This window comes from Peromyscus eremicus, chromosome 8a, assembly GCF_949786415.1.
Source record: "Peromyscus eremicus chromosome 8a, PerEre_H2_v1, whole genome shotgun sequence".
NCBI lineage: Eukaryota > Metazoa > Chordata > Mammalia > Rodentia > Cricetidae > Peromyscus > Peromyscus eremicus.
This window is the reverse complement of record NC_081423.1, coordinates 87,085,310-87,102,507: the sequence shown is the minus strand read 5'-3', so window position 1 is coordinate 87,102,507 and position 17,198 is coordinate 87,085,310. Positions and strand designations below refer to the sequence as shown.

At 39.9% G+C, this 17,198-nt stretch overlaps 1 protein-coding gene across 1 annotated transcript in view; it reads right to left on the bottom strand.

Annotated features, from left to right (window-relative positions):
- Positions 1–4,729: 4,729 nt before the first annotated feature.
- Positions 4,730–17,198, bottom strand: part of Efcab13 (EF-hand calcium binding domain 13) — a 129,952-nt gene continuing 117,483 nt past the window's right edge. The window contains exons 44-45 of the mRNA XM_059270740.1: positions 8,834–8,893; positions 4,730–4,776 (exon numbers count right to left, since the gene is read on the bottom strand). Coding sequence (XP_059126723.1) covers positions 4,730–4,776; positions 8,834–8,893 — 107 coding nt within the window. The remainder of the gene's footprint in view (positions 4,777–8,833; positions 8,894–17,198) is intronic.

Here is a 17,198-nt window from a genome sequence, read left to right as displayed (position 1 = left end):
CAGATCAGTTGTCCCCTTAGCTGTAAGAAAACATAAATTCAAGCAAATGAATTTTAAATAATGACTCAGGAAGTAGCTAAAGTTTTATTTCATGCATCATTATTTAGATTAACTTTAATTGCATAATCCTTCATTTTCAAGGATTGATTCTTTGTTACTAAACTGTCCCTTGACCATTGGACTATATTCTCTGGACCTGGGAAAATTATATTCTTTCTGGGCTATGATAGTTCCTTGCAAGCATGATGTAAATTGCCATGTATGCAGCTTAATTCTCTGAAGATTCTTAATTCTGGGAATGCTATCAATCTTTGCCCAGAAAGACAAATGCCATTTGTTCCCTCTCATACATTATGACAATCATAACCTCTAACTAAACATGAATACCAAGGTGAGAGTATATGTAGGCAAAAGCCAGGAAACTAAAGAAGACTCAAGGGATCACACATTTGTGTGTGTGTGTGTGTGTGTGTGTGTGTGTGTGTGTGTGTGTGTGTGTGTGTGTGTGGTGTATCCAGAGACCTAGGATAGAACTAAACATGGTTGGAGAAAAAAAGCCAATGTAATAATGCCTAATGATACTCTGCTATACTCATAGATTGGTGCCTAGTCCAACTGTCATCAGAGAAGCTTCATCCAGTAGTTGATTGAAACAGATATAGAGACCCACAGCCAAACATTAGGCTGGGCTCTGGGAATCCTGAGGAGGAAGGGGAAGAAGGATTGTAGGAGCCAGAGGGGTCAAGGACATTACAAGAAAATCCACATAATCAACTAATCTGGGCTCATAGGGTCTCATAAGAATGAACCAACAACCAGGGAGCCTGCAAGGAACTGACCTAGGCACTCTCCACACATGTGACAGCTTGGTCTTCTTGTGGGACTCCTAACAGTGGGAGTAGGGACTGTCTCTAACTCTTTCACCGGCATTTGGGACCCTTTTCTCATACTGGGTGACTCTGCCCAGTCTCAATACAGGAGAGGTGCTTAGTCTTATTGCAACTTGATAAGTCATGTTTTGTTGATTTCCATGGGAGGCCTGCCCTTCCCTGAATAGAAACAGAGGAGGAATGGTTAGGGGTGGGGTGGGGTGGGGCAAAGGTGAGGTTTGGGGGTGGGGGCTGGTTCATTAATGAGACAGACTATGGCAAGTTCCTGGTGTTCTCAGATACACCTGAGTAGATGTCAGAGTCAGAACACAGAAACTCATGGGAAATGTGGAAATGATACACACTAACTTCCTATTCATTTCCCTTCTTGCTTCCCAAACATCCACCGCTGTGGAAAGTGGCCTTAGAGTGATAGGCTAGACAAATGCTTTATATTAGATCTAGATTTAGAAATTGAAGACAGCCTTTGCTTTTAGTCTATAACTGGATTTTCTGAGAGTATGCATTATTTTTATTAGTACAAAATCAACTAGGTTCCAGAAATCATAGTCTATAAACTTCAAGAAGTCCTGAAGATTGTTTTTCTAAATCAAAAATTAGTTACCATCAACTGAGAGGTTTCTTTTTAGCTCTTCAACTTCTCCTTTGGTGAGCTCAATACTCATGTTCCTGAGCATGCTGTCCAAGTCCCTGATGTCCATTGTCTCCCCTTAGTAAAAAGAAAAAAAAAATGAAAGTTCTCACTAATGCTGAAATGTCTCTCATTCTTGCATGTGAGTTATAACTTTTTGGCAAGAAGACAATATTCAATATGGCTAGAATTAAGCTTACTCCCAACAATTGTTATTGTGGAAAAATAAACATACCACAAATTTCTGAAAGTAACAAAATTACCTTCCAGTGCATTATTTCTATGATAAGAAATAGGAAGTTCTGCCGAGATGAAAAGAAAAATTATTATGCTGGAACAAGAACACATTGGTATGAGTATTTTTCTCTACTATTCATTATTTAATAGAATTTTCTTCAGTAATCTAACTTGATTTCCAGTTTTCCATTGTATGAAATGCAATGATCTTATCTGCCTCACAGACTTCCTGTGAGGATGAAGTTACTCACATGAGAAGATCCAGAACTCTGCCAAGCACACATCAAGTATGGGATGCATTTTTGATAACTATTCTGAGTCAATATAGGACTGATTCTCTATTTTAACGAAAGCTACATTCATTTCTATATTAACCACAGTCACTGATGATTTCTCTACTCTATGAATTCAAAGTCAATGCTGATGTGAGAACAGTGTCTCAAAACACAAAGTTAATGGTTCTTGAACAATACCTGAAGCTGACCTCTGGTCTCCACACACACACAAGCATCTACACACAAACAAACGTGCAAACTTATACATAAGGATGCATATACATGGAGAACACTTACAACTTCCTGTAACAAAATGAGTCAACTAGAAAAACATCATTCTTTTAAATAAAAGAAATTGGCTTACTTTAATGAGCAGAGTTAAGTTCAGCCATTGCACCTTTTGGGACCTTTAGTCACAGCCAGAGTAAATGCAAGGTTGAGCAATGAGTTTCATTTTTTAACATACCATATTAAATCTATCTATATCTTAGTCTGACTTTTGCTAAATTTTAATATGCTGTTCATACACACCCATCAAATATTTTTTTCTCTTCATAACCACTTCCTGATTTTTTCCCTCAGCCTAAATTCCCTCTTTTCTATATTTAGACTTTAGGTCTGTCAGCATTTCCATGGCACTGTTAGGTATTGTTTAATTTAGATGGTTAAAACAGTGAGTGAATGGTTTATTAGAACCAATATACTAAATATGTTTATCTCACAGAAGCCTCACTGCAAAGCTCCTTTGAAAGGAAATTTGGCAACTCAACATTTCCCTTTCCTTATCTGTAAATTGAATTGGTATGTTCCTTAGAATACTTTGAATGTCATTGGCATTAATTTTTCTCTCATTTGAAAGGCTAGGAATAGAGCCCAGAAAGATGCTTAAGAATTCTTTAACAGAAGGCAGAGCAAGATGGCTGCAGAATAACACTCTCCATCCATCTCCTTTCAGAATCGACAGTCTGAATGGTTATTCACACATGCAACTACCTTCACAAGAACTAAGGAAATCAAGTGAGAAAAGACAGGAAGGAGGGAGGAGATCGACCACCCCTTTCCTGACTCCAAGAAGCACAGCATGAGAGAGATGCCTCCCACTTGGGAAAAGATACAAAATGAAATCTACTCTTCAGAACTGGAGTATAGTACTGGACAAAGCCTTGTGGCCACTTGGACTTGTGGTCATGGACCAAGCACTGGATCTGTCTTAGTGGGCAGCCAAGGGACTATCTCCACCATGCCCCTCCTCAAACTTTTGCTAGCACAGCTTGACCAATTGCTGGGGTTGAAACAAGGAAGTAAACACAGAACTTTACCTTGGAATTCAGTGTTGGTTAACTGAGACCCAATGTTGAGCAGACCTCATCAGCTCCTGTCCCCTACCTGTGGATAAAGCCTCCAAATTTGCCTGTGTATCAGGCAAAGACCAATAGCAGCAATTGGATGGACTTGGATTCTGCATAGCATCATCCCTGGCCACCTGTAGAGGTTTCAAGCCATGTATACAATCATAGTATCAATCAGGTCATAACAGAATAGACCTTGTTCCTACCTCTGCACTGCTCTGATTTTAGCGAGCTGTGGGTAACTAACAGGTGTAACCCAGTGTTTGAGCATTTGTAGCCCTGAGATTGCCCTGCCTCTCCTTTCCAAATTCCGAGGCAGTACAGCACAAAGAGAATCATTCTCTGCTTTAGGGAAGGGAGAGAGGTATTTTGTTTTTCTGCTTTGGTGACTAAAGCTGGACCCTCATAATGAAGCCAAGACCTGAGGAATTATCAGGACACAAGTCAATGGCTATGTATAAAGCATCTGGGCCGCTCTAGCCCTGGGGTGGACTACTCTTTTCTCTTCCAGTCCAACCTTAAAAACAACCACAGATTTGGGATTAACTTGGGCTTACAGCAGTCTCTAGTGTTGAAACAGTGACAATACACCAAGTATGGCCTGGCAGTAAATCTGGGTTTGGGGCATATTTCATGCTGAAATAGGAGTAGTGATCAGGCACAGAAGACAAGTAGCTTGCTGGGATTTCTAGGAGGAGGAAAGTCAAGTTATGAGGATTGGAGTAGATGCTTAATCGTCAGTGCGCAGATAATGATGTAGGTAACCCCCAAATCTCTAAGAACTGCAGGAAACCATGATCAAGTTATATGGACAAGATGAGGCCCCAAAATCTGAGGCTAGGGTCTGGGAAATGGACCAGTAGACGAGATTTGCAGCACACACATGATACCTGTGTTTGGACCTCCAGAACCCACATAAAAGCTGGATGCTGCCCCATATGTGTGTAACCCAGCAAGGTAGACAGAAATATCCTGTAACCTAGGTAAGGTGGAGAAAGGAGTATCCCTTGGGCTCGTTGGTCAGCTAGCCTAACCAGCTGGTGAGCTCCAGTTCAGTAAGAGACCCAGACTCAAAAAAAAAAAAATGAGGTAAAAAATTAGAGAACAATTGAGGAATGCACTTGATGTCAATCTCTGGTTTACACACACACACACACACACACACACACACACACACACGTGATGGATATGTACAAACTAAAATAAATTTAAAATAGCTGTTTTTAAGGAAATTCAAAGAACTTTAAGAAAACAGGATTCCAAAAACACAACAGAGACTGAAATATTTTTTAACAACTAAACATCAGTCCTAGCACTGGAAAACAAATTAACAATAAGTTGGTAAGGTTAAAAGTCAGCTGTGAGATTCAGTTCAACCAAGTCTATGCTGACGGCTAAAGAAAAAGAGAAAATTCACAGAGAAACGGGGGAAATTAGGCAAATTGCAGGCTGCTGAGAGACTGTCTCAAAAAAAACAAGACAAATGGTTCTTAGAAATGACATCTGAGGTTGTCCTCCAGTTTTTACACACACACACACACACACACACACACACACACACACACACACACGCATAGACATGTGCAAACACATGCACAAGAACACAAAGACACAGGCACACACATATAGTTTGTTTGTTGTCTCTGACTGGGTCTTACTACCCAGCCTAGTTTAGCCTCCAAGTACTAGAATTGTAGGCATTTACGACCATGACCAGACAAAAATATTTTTTTAATTTATTTTTGCTACTTTTAATTATGTGTGTGTGTGTGTGTGTTTATGTACTGTGCTGTAGATGTCCATGGATGCCAGAGGCATAGGATCCCCCGGAACTGGAGGTACAGGCAGTTGTGAGTCATCTGATGTGGGTGCTAGGAACCAACCTTGGGTTTTCTGTAGGAGAAGTATGTGTTCTTAACAACTGAGAAATCTCTCCAGCCCCTCACAAGACATTAGTGTCTCAGCTCTGTATCAACTTATTACCTGGAACAGGTAGTACTTCACTCAATGGTTTACTAAGACAAATCACAAAGTCCATAATGAGATTCACAATGAGGAATTTAATTGTGAAGGAAAATGTAAGACACTGACATAATTTTCACCAGAGTCCTATTTCTGTAACCCTTCCCCAAATGTAAGTAAATGAGAAATGAACTCTCATAAAATAATAGTACACATATCCTGTTTTTATTAAAACACCACAATGCTAAGCCACATCATGGCATTAGATCAATTACATAAGAGTTTAAAAATATTCTTCTCCAAACCCATCATTTTGATGCTCTCCCTGAGCTCTCAAATCTGTTTTTTACTCAAAGAAAAAAATGAAACTTACAGAATGTCTAGCAAGCCATGCATCTTTTAAATTACAGACAACAGAAAGTTATGTTCAAACAAGACATCAGTTGTGGACATATGATGTCCAGGATCAAGGCGCCTGAAGACTCGGGGTCTGGTGCCAACCTTGTATTTGACAGGAGTTGTCCTGGGTAGTTTTTTGTCAAATTTTTATTGACACAAGCTAGTCTTTTGGGAAGAGGGACTCTCAATTGTGAAAATGTCCCCATAGATTGGCCCGTTAGCAAGCCTTTGGAACATTTTTCTTGATTAATGATTGATGTGGGAGGGCCCAGTTCACTGTGGACGGTGCCACCCCTGAGCAGCTGGTCTTGGATTGTGTAAGAAAGCAGGTTGAGCAAGCTACAGGGAGCAAGCCAGTGAGCAGCACCCCTCTGCAGCCTCTGCTCCAGTTTCTGCCTCCCATCTCCTGCCTCGAGCTCCTGGCCTCACTTCCTTTGATGAATGACTGTAATAGGGGACTGTTTCCTTCCCAAGTTGCTTTCAGTCATGGTGTTTTGAAACAGCAATAGAAAGCAGGTGGGTTCATGCACTGCCTCTCATAGCCTGTGAATCAGTTCCCACACATATTCCCTAGATTAGTAGTACAGGGAAGAACCAGCTAGTGGGAGGAATTCCTAACACTCTTCCTGGGTAGAATCATGGCTAGTCCAAAGAGATGGCTTCTAGTTATAGGAGAGTAGACACTGCACCTTGGTTGTCAATGGCAGCATTTGTTTGGGGATAATCAAGTTTCAGGAGCTGCACCGTGGAATGCAGTAGTACTTTCCATCAATTACTCCAATCCCTTCTAACGACTTGGCCAAAACATTCAGGGGTTGGTAGGATGAATCCCAAGTTTCCATATGACATCAGAGTAGCTGGTCCTGGAGAAGCTGGAGTACATCCTGGAGCACAGGAGCAGGGAGGTCTCGTGTTTAAGTTCATAGTGCCTCCCATAGCTATTTGTTCCATCTTTATATCTTTTGCTCTCACACTGGGGAAAGTTCTGGTAACTTCTTCCTGCAGGGCACCATACTATTTGTTGCTGCTACATTTCTTCCTCACAGTGCCTGCACTGCTCCTCCTCCATGAGCGCAAGCTGATTCATTTTGAACCTCTTGGTGGTGCAGTTCTTCCATTCTCCAGTGTTCTTGGAAGTTCATCAACTCTTGCCTACAGAATCACTTGGTGCTCATTGCAAGCTACCTCTGGCTCCTCCCGCTCCAGGGGTGGCTCCTCAGGCTCCCCTGGCTCCTCCAGCTCTGGCTCCTCCAGTTAGTTATTGAGACTCCTTACTGCTGTGGTCTACATGGCCCTGCCGGTGCTCTTCCATCTCAATGATTGCCTTTTAGCACACAGCACCCTCATATTCAGAGGACTCAGGCTCTATAAATATGGGTGGTTGCACCAACTCCTTGTGAAATTGCTGTTTTTAAAAACATCTTTGTTATTATTTGTTTTTTGCTCTTTGGGAGGCCCTCCACCCAGCTCCCAAATAAATCACATACGTTGGCTAATTCTTAATTACGAATGCCTAGCCTTAGCTTGGCTTATTTCTTGCCAGCTTTCCTTAACTTATATTAACCCATCTACCTTTTGCCTCTGGGCTTTTCCCATTCTTTTTTTTTTTCCTTCGGTTTTTTGAGACAGGGTCTCTCTGTGTAGCTTTGCGCCTTTCCTGGGACTCACTTGGTAGCCCAGGCTGGCCTCAAACTCACAGAGATCCGCCTGCCTCTGCCTCCCGAGTGCTGGGATTAAAGGCGTGCGCCACCACTGCCTGGCCTTTTCCCATTCTTACTTCTATAAATCTTACTCTTACTCTGCGGCTTGCTGTGTTGCTGGGTGGCTGAGCCCTGGAGTCCTCCTTCTCTGACTACTTCTTCACTCCTCCATCTCTTTTTTTTCCTCCTCCTTTCCCCAGATTTCTCATGCTATATACTCTCTCTGCCTGTCAGCCCCACCTATCTCTCTCTCCTGCCTTGCTATTGGCTGTTCAGTTCTTTATTAGACCACCTGTGGTGATGCATTATGTCCCCCAATATACTGTGTCTCACAATAAAATTTACCTGAGGATCAGAGGAAAAGGCCAGCCTAGTAAACATAGAAGTCAGACAATAGCAGCACATGCCTTTAATCCTATCATTTGGCAGGCAGGGATCTGTCTGGATCTCTGTGAGTTCAAGGCCACACTGGGAACAGAGCCAGGCGTGGTGGCACACACCTTAAATTCCAAGACTAGTTAACCATGGAGGTCTAGAGGTCTGTACAGACAGACAGGAAGTGACAGAGCTGGGCATGAAGAGGAAGTGATGTAGCTGGACAGAGAAAGCAAATTAGATGGCAGAACAGCAAGGCATATAGGCGTGGGTAGACAGGAAGTCTCGCCTTTGGAGGCTGTGGAGTTGGTGAGGTGAGGTTAGCACGTGGCTGTTCCTATTCCTCTGATCTCTCTCAGGTTTTCTCCCCTATATCTGGCTCCATGTTTTCTAGTAATAAGATCATTTAGAAATTCCTCTACAGCCATCAGGTGTTTTAGACAGGCACAGTAACACAGCTTCACAGAGTTAAATAAATGCAACATAAACAAAAGTAACAAGCCTTAAAATAATATTCTACTACACATCTTCTCCAAAAGTCCCTCTCATCATCTAACTGGTCTACAAGCTGCACATTCAGAGGCTGAGGAAACATGGTTAACGAGAAGGGGCCTTCACCACATCTGGCCAGAGATTTCCAGGCAGGTAACTTTTAACACATAAAGTTAATCCTGGGCCAGTGAGAAGGCTCAGTGGGTAAAAATGTTTATTACACAAGGCTGATGACCTAAGTTTGATCTCCAGATCTCATAGTGGAAGGAGAGAACCAACTCCAAAAAGTTTCCTGTAACCTCCACATGCACTCTCTGATACATGTATCCACACACATGCACACATATAAGCACATAGGTGCATACACATACAAACAACAAACATAACTTTTATTCAAAAGCTAAGTGCCAGAAAATTTCAAATTTTCAATCTCCTAGCCTCAGCCTCCTGAGTCCTGGGATTATAGGCATGCACCACCATGCTTGGCAAAAATACATTTTCAAAGCATTAGTATCTCCTCCACTTTGTCTGCTCTTCTTACCTGAAACACGTGGAACTGCACCCAGTGGTTTGCTAAGTTGAACTGTAAAACAAAGTACAAATCATAGAGACCACTGTGAGATTCACAAACAACACAAAATTCTTCACTGTGAAACAACATAGGCAACCAACATGATTTTCATTATAGTCACATTTCTATATTTCCATCCCATACCATAAAAACATGAGAACTGAGCTCTCCTAAAATAGCACACATATTCTTTCGTTTGAAGCATTACAGTGTTAAACTACATTAGGCATTAGGACAATGATTTAAAGACAGGAGTAAAGAGATGGTTAAGCGGTCTTATTGCTCTTGCAGAGGACTGAAGTTCAGTTCCCAGCACCCACATCAGGCAGTTCACTATCACCTGTAACTCCAGCTCCAGGGCATCCAATGCCCTCCTCCGGCCTTTGTGGGTACCTGTACTCAATGCACACACCCACACATAAGCATACACATAATTTAAAAATAACAAAAAATTTATTTTAAATTAAAACATAATCTCCAAACTCATCATTTTGATTTTTTTCTCTTGAGCCCGTTAATCTGATTTTTTTTAACCTCAAAGAAAGGAAGAAAATTAAATTTAACAAATGTCTAAAAATTCATATTTTTAAAAAGTTCATAAAAATTAAAAACTTATTTTTGATGAAAAAAAAATCAGTTTGCAGATACGAGAGGTCTAAGATCAAGTTTCCAGAAGACTCCATGTCTGGTCACAACCCTTCTGTTTGACAGATATATGCATGCACTGCATTGTACAACCTGTGAAGCGAGGGATTTTAACTTAGGAAAAAATTAAGTTTCAGAAAAGTTTAAAGCTTTGGCCTTGTGCCATAAATCCTACAGCTTCACGCTCTGAGCGCTGGGTCTAAAAATATTTTTTTTAAAGCATTAGTATATCAACTTCTTCCTAGGAATAGCAGAATATCACTCCATAGGTTTACTAAATTGAACTTTCCCATCAACTGTAGGGCAAGTTACACATCACAAAGACCACAATGAGCTTCCCAAACTGTAAAATTACCTCCCCACTATGCACACACACACACACACACACACACACACACACACACACACACACATCTGAGGACAGAGCCCAGGGCCTTATGTTTGCCAGGCAAGTGATCTACAACTGAGCTAAATCTGCAACCCCTGTGAAATTTTTAATTGTGAACAGAGAATATGAGATTAGAAACTTTCAGATTCCCAAATCAGCCCTTGTTCCATTCTATCAAATCAATCTGGAACAACATTTAAAAGCAGCACCATCTGCCACCAGTATTGCATGCTTGTGCATGAGTGTGTACAAGTACATGTGTACTCTTGGTGTGAATATTGATGTTGTCTTTGATCCTTCCCCATCTTATCTATTGAGACAGAGTCTCTCACTGAACCTAGAGCTTATCCATTGGCTAGCTGGATTCTCCCATTTATACATCCCCAGCATCGAGATTACAGATGCACACCTCAGGTCCTCATGCTTGAAATGTAAGCACTTCACCAACAGAGTCATCTCCTCAGCCCCACACCAGTATTACTTACACTGATCATAACCACATTTATTCTTCAGCAAGGACCTTTATTAATCTCATATTTCTAACTCCCAAATTATTTTCACTTGTACTTTTGCCTATATATTTCTTTTTTTTTTTAACCTCTAATACGCCATAAAGGACAGACACCCCCTGTACACATTTTGTAATTTTCTTCCTCAAAACGCAGCATAAAGTGCATGGTTTTATATCTTTGGCTTTAGATCAAGAAACACAAACTACCCTAAATACCATAAAAGTGGGGTTTATTTCAGTTAGAGAGAATCTATTTAGGCAGGATTATCTTAAGATGTGTTCAACTGTCCTTGGATATGGTGATATTTTATTTGTACTGAAATGTGATTTTATTTGTATGTTAATAAATAAAGTTGCCTGGGGATCAGAGCTAATAGCAAGCCATAGCAGAGCTGGGCGTTGGTGGTGCACGCCTTTAATCCCAGCACTTGGTAGGCAGAACTAGGTAGATCTCTGTGTGTTCAAGGATACAGCCAACAGACAGTGACAAGGCAGTCATGTGGTTGGTTTTACAACCAATGAGAAGGCAGAACAGAAAGTCTATATAAAGACAAACAGACAGGAAGTAGGTCTCTTTTGGAGAGGTCTCTTGGCTGAAGAGGCTAGCTGCAGCAGGTGGGTAAGGCTCTTAGCTCTGACCTCTTGGCTTTCTTCTTTGCATTGGTTCTGTGTTTCTTATCTAATAAGACGGTTGGTTACATCTACATTTGGCACCCAACGTGACAAGAATCCATTAAAAACCACTTGGCTTGGCTTGGCAGCAGGTCCGGTTTCCGGCCTGAGTGGCCCGGCTCCCTAGCTTGGGCCCAGCTCAGGTCCAGATCAGCTTGGCCTCAGGCCGGACTGACTGTAGTCCCAAGTGGTTGCACACAGTTGGAGCTACTTGCTTAAAGCCGGTGCTACAAACAACTCAGGCCTGCCCTGCCGAACAGGGTCCCTGCCTGTAAAGCCAACACACATGGTCGGAGCTTAAGGAAGCCAGAGCCAAGCCTTGACTCGGCTCAAGCAGGAACACGTGGCTGGAGAGCCAGAACTTATGGCTATGCTTTCTTGCGCTCTCTCTCTCTCTCTCTCTCTCTCTCTCTCTCTCTCTCTCTCTCTCTGTATTCACACTTCAAACACTAGATGGTTGTTTTGAAATTCCCTCAGATTTCTACTGTTCTATGCAGACTTGTTAAGTCACTTAACATATCAGATATTTTAAAGGAAACTATTTAAAAAAGAAATTTTTTCCACATTAAAAAAAATGGGTTTTATGTGTACATTGGAAGAAAATTGGGCTTTGTTTGAAATTTTAGGCAGTCTGACAATGGAACAACTATATGAGAAGATTAATGTTGATGGAATTATGCAGTTTATTACTATGCTTATCCTCATTTTACTATTTAAAAAGATAGTCAATTTAAGTGCCAGGATAACAGTTTTAGAAAAACTTGTTAAATCTGTAAAAATGAATCATAGAGAAATTCAAATTCAGACAGAAGAAATTAACAGTGAAGTTGTTTCAAGATTGGATCATAAGGTTACAGAAAGAAAGCCTGTTTTCACACAGTCACCCTTAATTTATCCGGTAACCGTACAGCAGTTGCCTAATCAAATGACTACACAAAATATTTGGGCTCCAATTGAAATGTTAGATTTACGAAGATTTAAGGAGACAATAGTATCTTATGCCATGCATACCCCATATGTAAAGCAAATGTTAAACTCTTGGTCAACGTATAATAGGATTATACCACAGGACTGGCGGGAGCTGGCACAAGCTGTTCTGGAACCCAGTCAAAGGCTCCAGTGGCTAACTTGGTTCAAGGATGAGGCTAAAAACATAGAAAAACAATGGAGGGATAAAGGAATACAAGTCTGCCAGGATCAGCTTATTGGAGAAGGCCAATATGCTTCAGTACAAACACAATGTTTATATGATGTCCAAACCCTAATTTTATGTCGAATGGCAGCCTTGAATGCATGGGACAGAGTTGAGGAACCAGGAAAAAAACTGAGTCATTTACAAAGGTTATACAAGGCCCAAAAGAATCTTTCACAGATTTTTTTACAAAGACTGGCTTCAGCAGTAAAGAGAATGGTCCCGGATTCAGAAGCTAGTCAGATAATAATTGAATCTTTGGCTTTTGAGAATGTGAATGCAGCATGCAAAAGAATAATCAGGCCATTAAAGGCAAGATCTGCACCTTTGGAAGATTGGATTAGAGACACAGTTAATGTTGAGGCTCATGACCATGATGATATGTGGGTAGGAGAAGCAATTTCAAAAGGTTTGAGGAATGTTAGATGTTTTGGATGTGGAAAGCAAGGACATTTGAAAAGGGACTGTAAACAGGTCATTCCTAGAAACAATGTTTCTTCAAGGAACAATGGCAACAGAATGCCCCTTCCTTCTGGAGTATGTAGAAGGTGTGGTAAGGGAAAACACTGGACCAATGAATGTAGATCAACAAGGGACAGGCAAGGTAATCCTTTGCCGCAGTCTTCAGGAAACTCCCAGAGGGGCCTCATGCAGGCCCCCATAGCAAATCCAGTTCAAACCTTTCCTGCAGTCATAGAGGAAACCCCTACTCAGAGCAATTAAATAACCAAATGCCTATTGGAATAAATCATGCTGGTCAGGACGATGAAACAGAGAGAATAGAAAATTCAGAAGAAAACATAAAGAAAATTTTTTGGCAAACTTCTATTAATGAACAAAGACCAAAATTATTGATAAAAATAAATGGTGTTTTGTCGTCTGGTTTGGTAGACACAGGTGCGGACGTTACCATAATTGCACCAGAATTTTGGCATCCAACTTGGCCTCTTCAGGAGGTAAACGGTCAACTGTTAGGAATTGGGACATTATCTCGAGTGAAACAGAGTGCAAGATGGCTTGAATGTATAGGTCCAGAAGGACAGAGAGGAAAATTAAATCCATATGTGGCTAACATAGCTATGAACCTGTGGGGTCGAGACTTGTTACAACAATGGAATACTCAGATTAACATCCCTCCAATCTCAGAAACAAATCATAAACTAGCACATGCTTCTGAGAGAAATATTAGAAGATATTCTAATGAGTGGTCACCAGCCATCCATATTATACAAGAACAGGGCACAACAACTGATGATCTTCCAAAGACACCAACAGCTCTACCTTTAAAATGGTTAACAGACAAGCCTGTATGGGTTCAGCAATGGCCTTTAACAACAGAGAAACTCCAGGCTTTAGAAGAGCTGGTAGAAGAACAGTTAAATGCTCAGCATATTGAAGAATCAACCAGCCCTTGGAATTCTCCTGTATTTTTTATTAAAAAGAAAATTGGTAAATGGAGAATGGTAACAGACCTTAGAACAATTAACAAAGTAATTCAGCCAATGGGCTCTCTACAATCTGGAATTCCTTTGCCTACTCTGTTACCAAAAGGATGGCCTCTCATAGTTATTGATTTAAAAGACTGTTTCTTTTCAATACCCTTACAAGAAAAAGACAGAGAAAGATTTGCTTTCACAGTGCCTACTTAAAATAATTCTCAACCGGTTAAAAGATTTCAATGGAGGGTCCTCCCACAGGGAATGTTGAATAGTCCAACTCTGTGCCAATATTTTGTACAACAGCCATTGGAAGTGATACGTAAAAAAATTCCTAAATCTATAATTTATCATTCTATGGATGATATTTTACTAGCTGACTCAAATGCAGATACTTTAGAAAGAATGTTTGAAGAAGTAAAGAAAATTTTGCCTTGCTGGGGATTACAAATTGCTCCTGAAAAGATACAAAGAGGAGATTCTATTAATTATTTAGGATATAAAATAGAGCTACAAAAAATTAGACCCCAAAAGGTGCAAATTAGGAGAGATAGACTACAGACACTTAATGACTTTCAAAGATAATTTGGAGACATTTCTCATCTACGAACTATTGTTGGGGTAAAATATGAACTGAATAATTTGTTCAAAACCTTAGAAGGTGACAAGGACTTAAATAGTCCAAAGGAATTATCACCTGAAGCTGAGAAAGAATTGGCCTTGGTAGAAAAGAAAGTACATGAAGGGCAGATAGATCGTATTGATCCAAAGCTGGGTTGCATTTTGGTTATTTTACCTTCTAGGCATTCTCCTACAGGAATATTAATGCAGAGGGAAGATATTATATTGGAATGGATATTTTTACAAGAGAGACCTCTTAATTAGAGGAGGTGATAGTTCATCAATCAACATGAACATCCAATTTAAACTAACTTATACCAGTAACACATGCCTTTTCATTTAATCAGATAATAACTTGCCAAAAAGGAACATCCCCAAAATTAATCTTGGGGAAAGGTTTTTGTTTTTGTCTTTTAGGAGAATGAAGGTTAAGGAATCTGAAGAACACTGGACAAATGAGACAACTGAAGAAAAGGGACAAATCATCTCTCCCAGGAAACAGTGAAATGGCATATGGGTATATCATCTAAAAAATTTTATGTCTTCCTAAATGTTTGTTTCTGCTCTTCTCTAAAGATCTAACACTATTGGTCTTCTAATAGTCCCAGTTCAATTAAAATTTAAAGCTGACTTTGGAGTTGGAGAATGGCTCTCTCCTTCTTTAAACTCAAGCATGTTGTTAAAAGGAAAATGCAAACTCCCTGTATCATGCCAAAAGAAAAGAGCCATCTTCTGCTATGGGACAGGAGAAAAGCCAAATTAATTAAGGGACTATTCTATTACTAATCTCAACTCTTTGATTCTATTCTGATTCTTTAAACTTTTCTTAAAGTATAAATTTTATATCAAAATTTACAAGATATATATATATATATACATATACATTTTAAACTTTGTTAAGATATGAATGGTCATATAGAGTACTAACTAATTCTAGAAAGAAAAAAGGCTTCAATTAGCTGCATATATATGTCTTTGTGTTCGAGTCTCTTATCAGTTTTCGGCAGGAAATCATGGCCAGGCCTAACATCAACTGAAGTCTCCAGGAAGAAGATGGGGCCCCACAACAACAACAATTCCACGTGCACAATAATAATATCACTAAGCTGACAAACATCATCTACAGATCAGCTTTGAACTACAAGGTGCTCAGAGCAATTTTGAGAGGGCTAGCTGAGATGATCCAGTCTCAAAGACTACTTGAATAAGGACTTGAGATTAAACCCTGAACTTTGGCATTATACACAGACTGGATAACGAAGGATATAGTTACCTTTCCTAGAATTTGACAATTAACCTAAAATTTTTCTTTCAGGATAAAGATAACTTCGCCCATACCCAGCAGGAAGCAATTTTAAGAATACGACGCCCACATTCCCAAAGAGGTGGTGTGGGGCGGGTGGTTTTTTGTTTTTTTTAATGGGTTTTGGGTCAGGGATAATTTTCATTGTTTAGGGGGGTTAGTTACAAGTTGTTGTTAAGGGTTAGGAAAAAGGCTAAGCAAAGGAGATTAGATTTAAGGTTCTTGTTTAAAAAAAAAAAAGAAAAGAAAGAAAAGAAAAGAAAAAGACAATTACTAGCTTTAAATACATTGGATTGGATTGTTTTATATTGTATACAAATTATATATATTGAAATTAATTTTGTTAGAAAATGATATATGTATATTGCTAATATACTTATACCGTTCATTTAACAATGTACTGCAATTTTCTGATCCTTGAATGTTATTATTACCAACTATTAGGATATAAAGAAATGAAAGTTAGTAGTTAGACATTACAATAGAACTTGTAGTCATATTAGATATGTTTAAAAATTGAGCAGATATATTTTAGATAGACAGGTCATCTTCAAACCCTTCAGAGAGCTACAGAATATGGCATTTAAAATGTTTTAATAACTTAGAAAATTTTTCTTTTTTGTTATGACTATGAGACATGTCAGCTCCTGGCAGTACCAATCTACTTCAGAGAAAATATGGGCATTGAAGAAACTGCATATGGAGTTAACTTTCATTGTGGCAAAAGTTAGTCACTGGACAACAAAGTATCCTCAAATCAACTGTTGACAAACAGGACAGACAGGACACGAAACAAAGGACTACTGATTCTTGCCAAAACAAGCGTGGTTATGGCTTTATCAAAAGGCATCTTCTGAGGCCAGGACAATATGGCACCATCCCTGAAGAGGCCTTCACAATCTGGAAAAGGTACAGTGCCCTTTTCTTCGAAGGCAGCTGAACAGGCAGTGGGCCGATGGCTTCTGATGTGCAATGGAACAGCAGCTGAAACAGTTATTCTTGAAGAGTAACTAAGCTCACGCCTCTCAATAGTAGACTGGTATTTAATAGAGCGATGTGAAGAAGAATGAGATGCTGAGATGAAGCCATATCTACACAGCCAAGAAGAACGGACAGCTGAATTAAAAAACCATCAACAATTTCCAGAATTTAAAATCCTGAATCATGACATGACACTAGTGGAATTCAGGTGTTTCTGGTACATGGACTGCTCACCCAATGTGAGGTTGAACTGTTGACCTTGTGTACATCCTACTTCACAAATGAGTCTGTCAGATACGCTAAGCCTATAGGCTGAAGATGATGCCCCAACACTGCGGAGAAACCTCAGGTGACTGTCCAGGCAACTGGCTGTTTCTGTCAACTCACAAATTTTTTGGAAGTTGCTTGCATGCACTTCCTGTTTTTATTTTTGTTAGGTAATATTATTTCCTTCTTGGGTCTCTGAGGGAGTTGAAGATTAGTTATAGTTGAAGATTAGTTAGTTATAGTTGAAGATTAGTTAGTTATAGTTGAAGATTAGTTAGTTATAGTTGAAGACTAGTTAGGA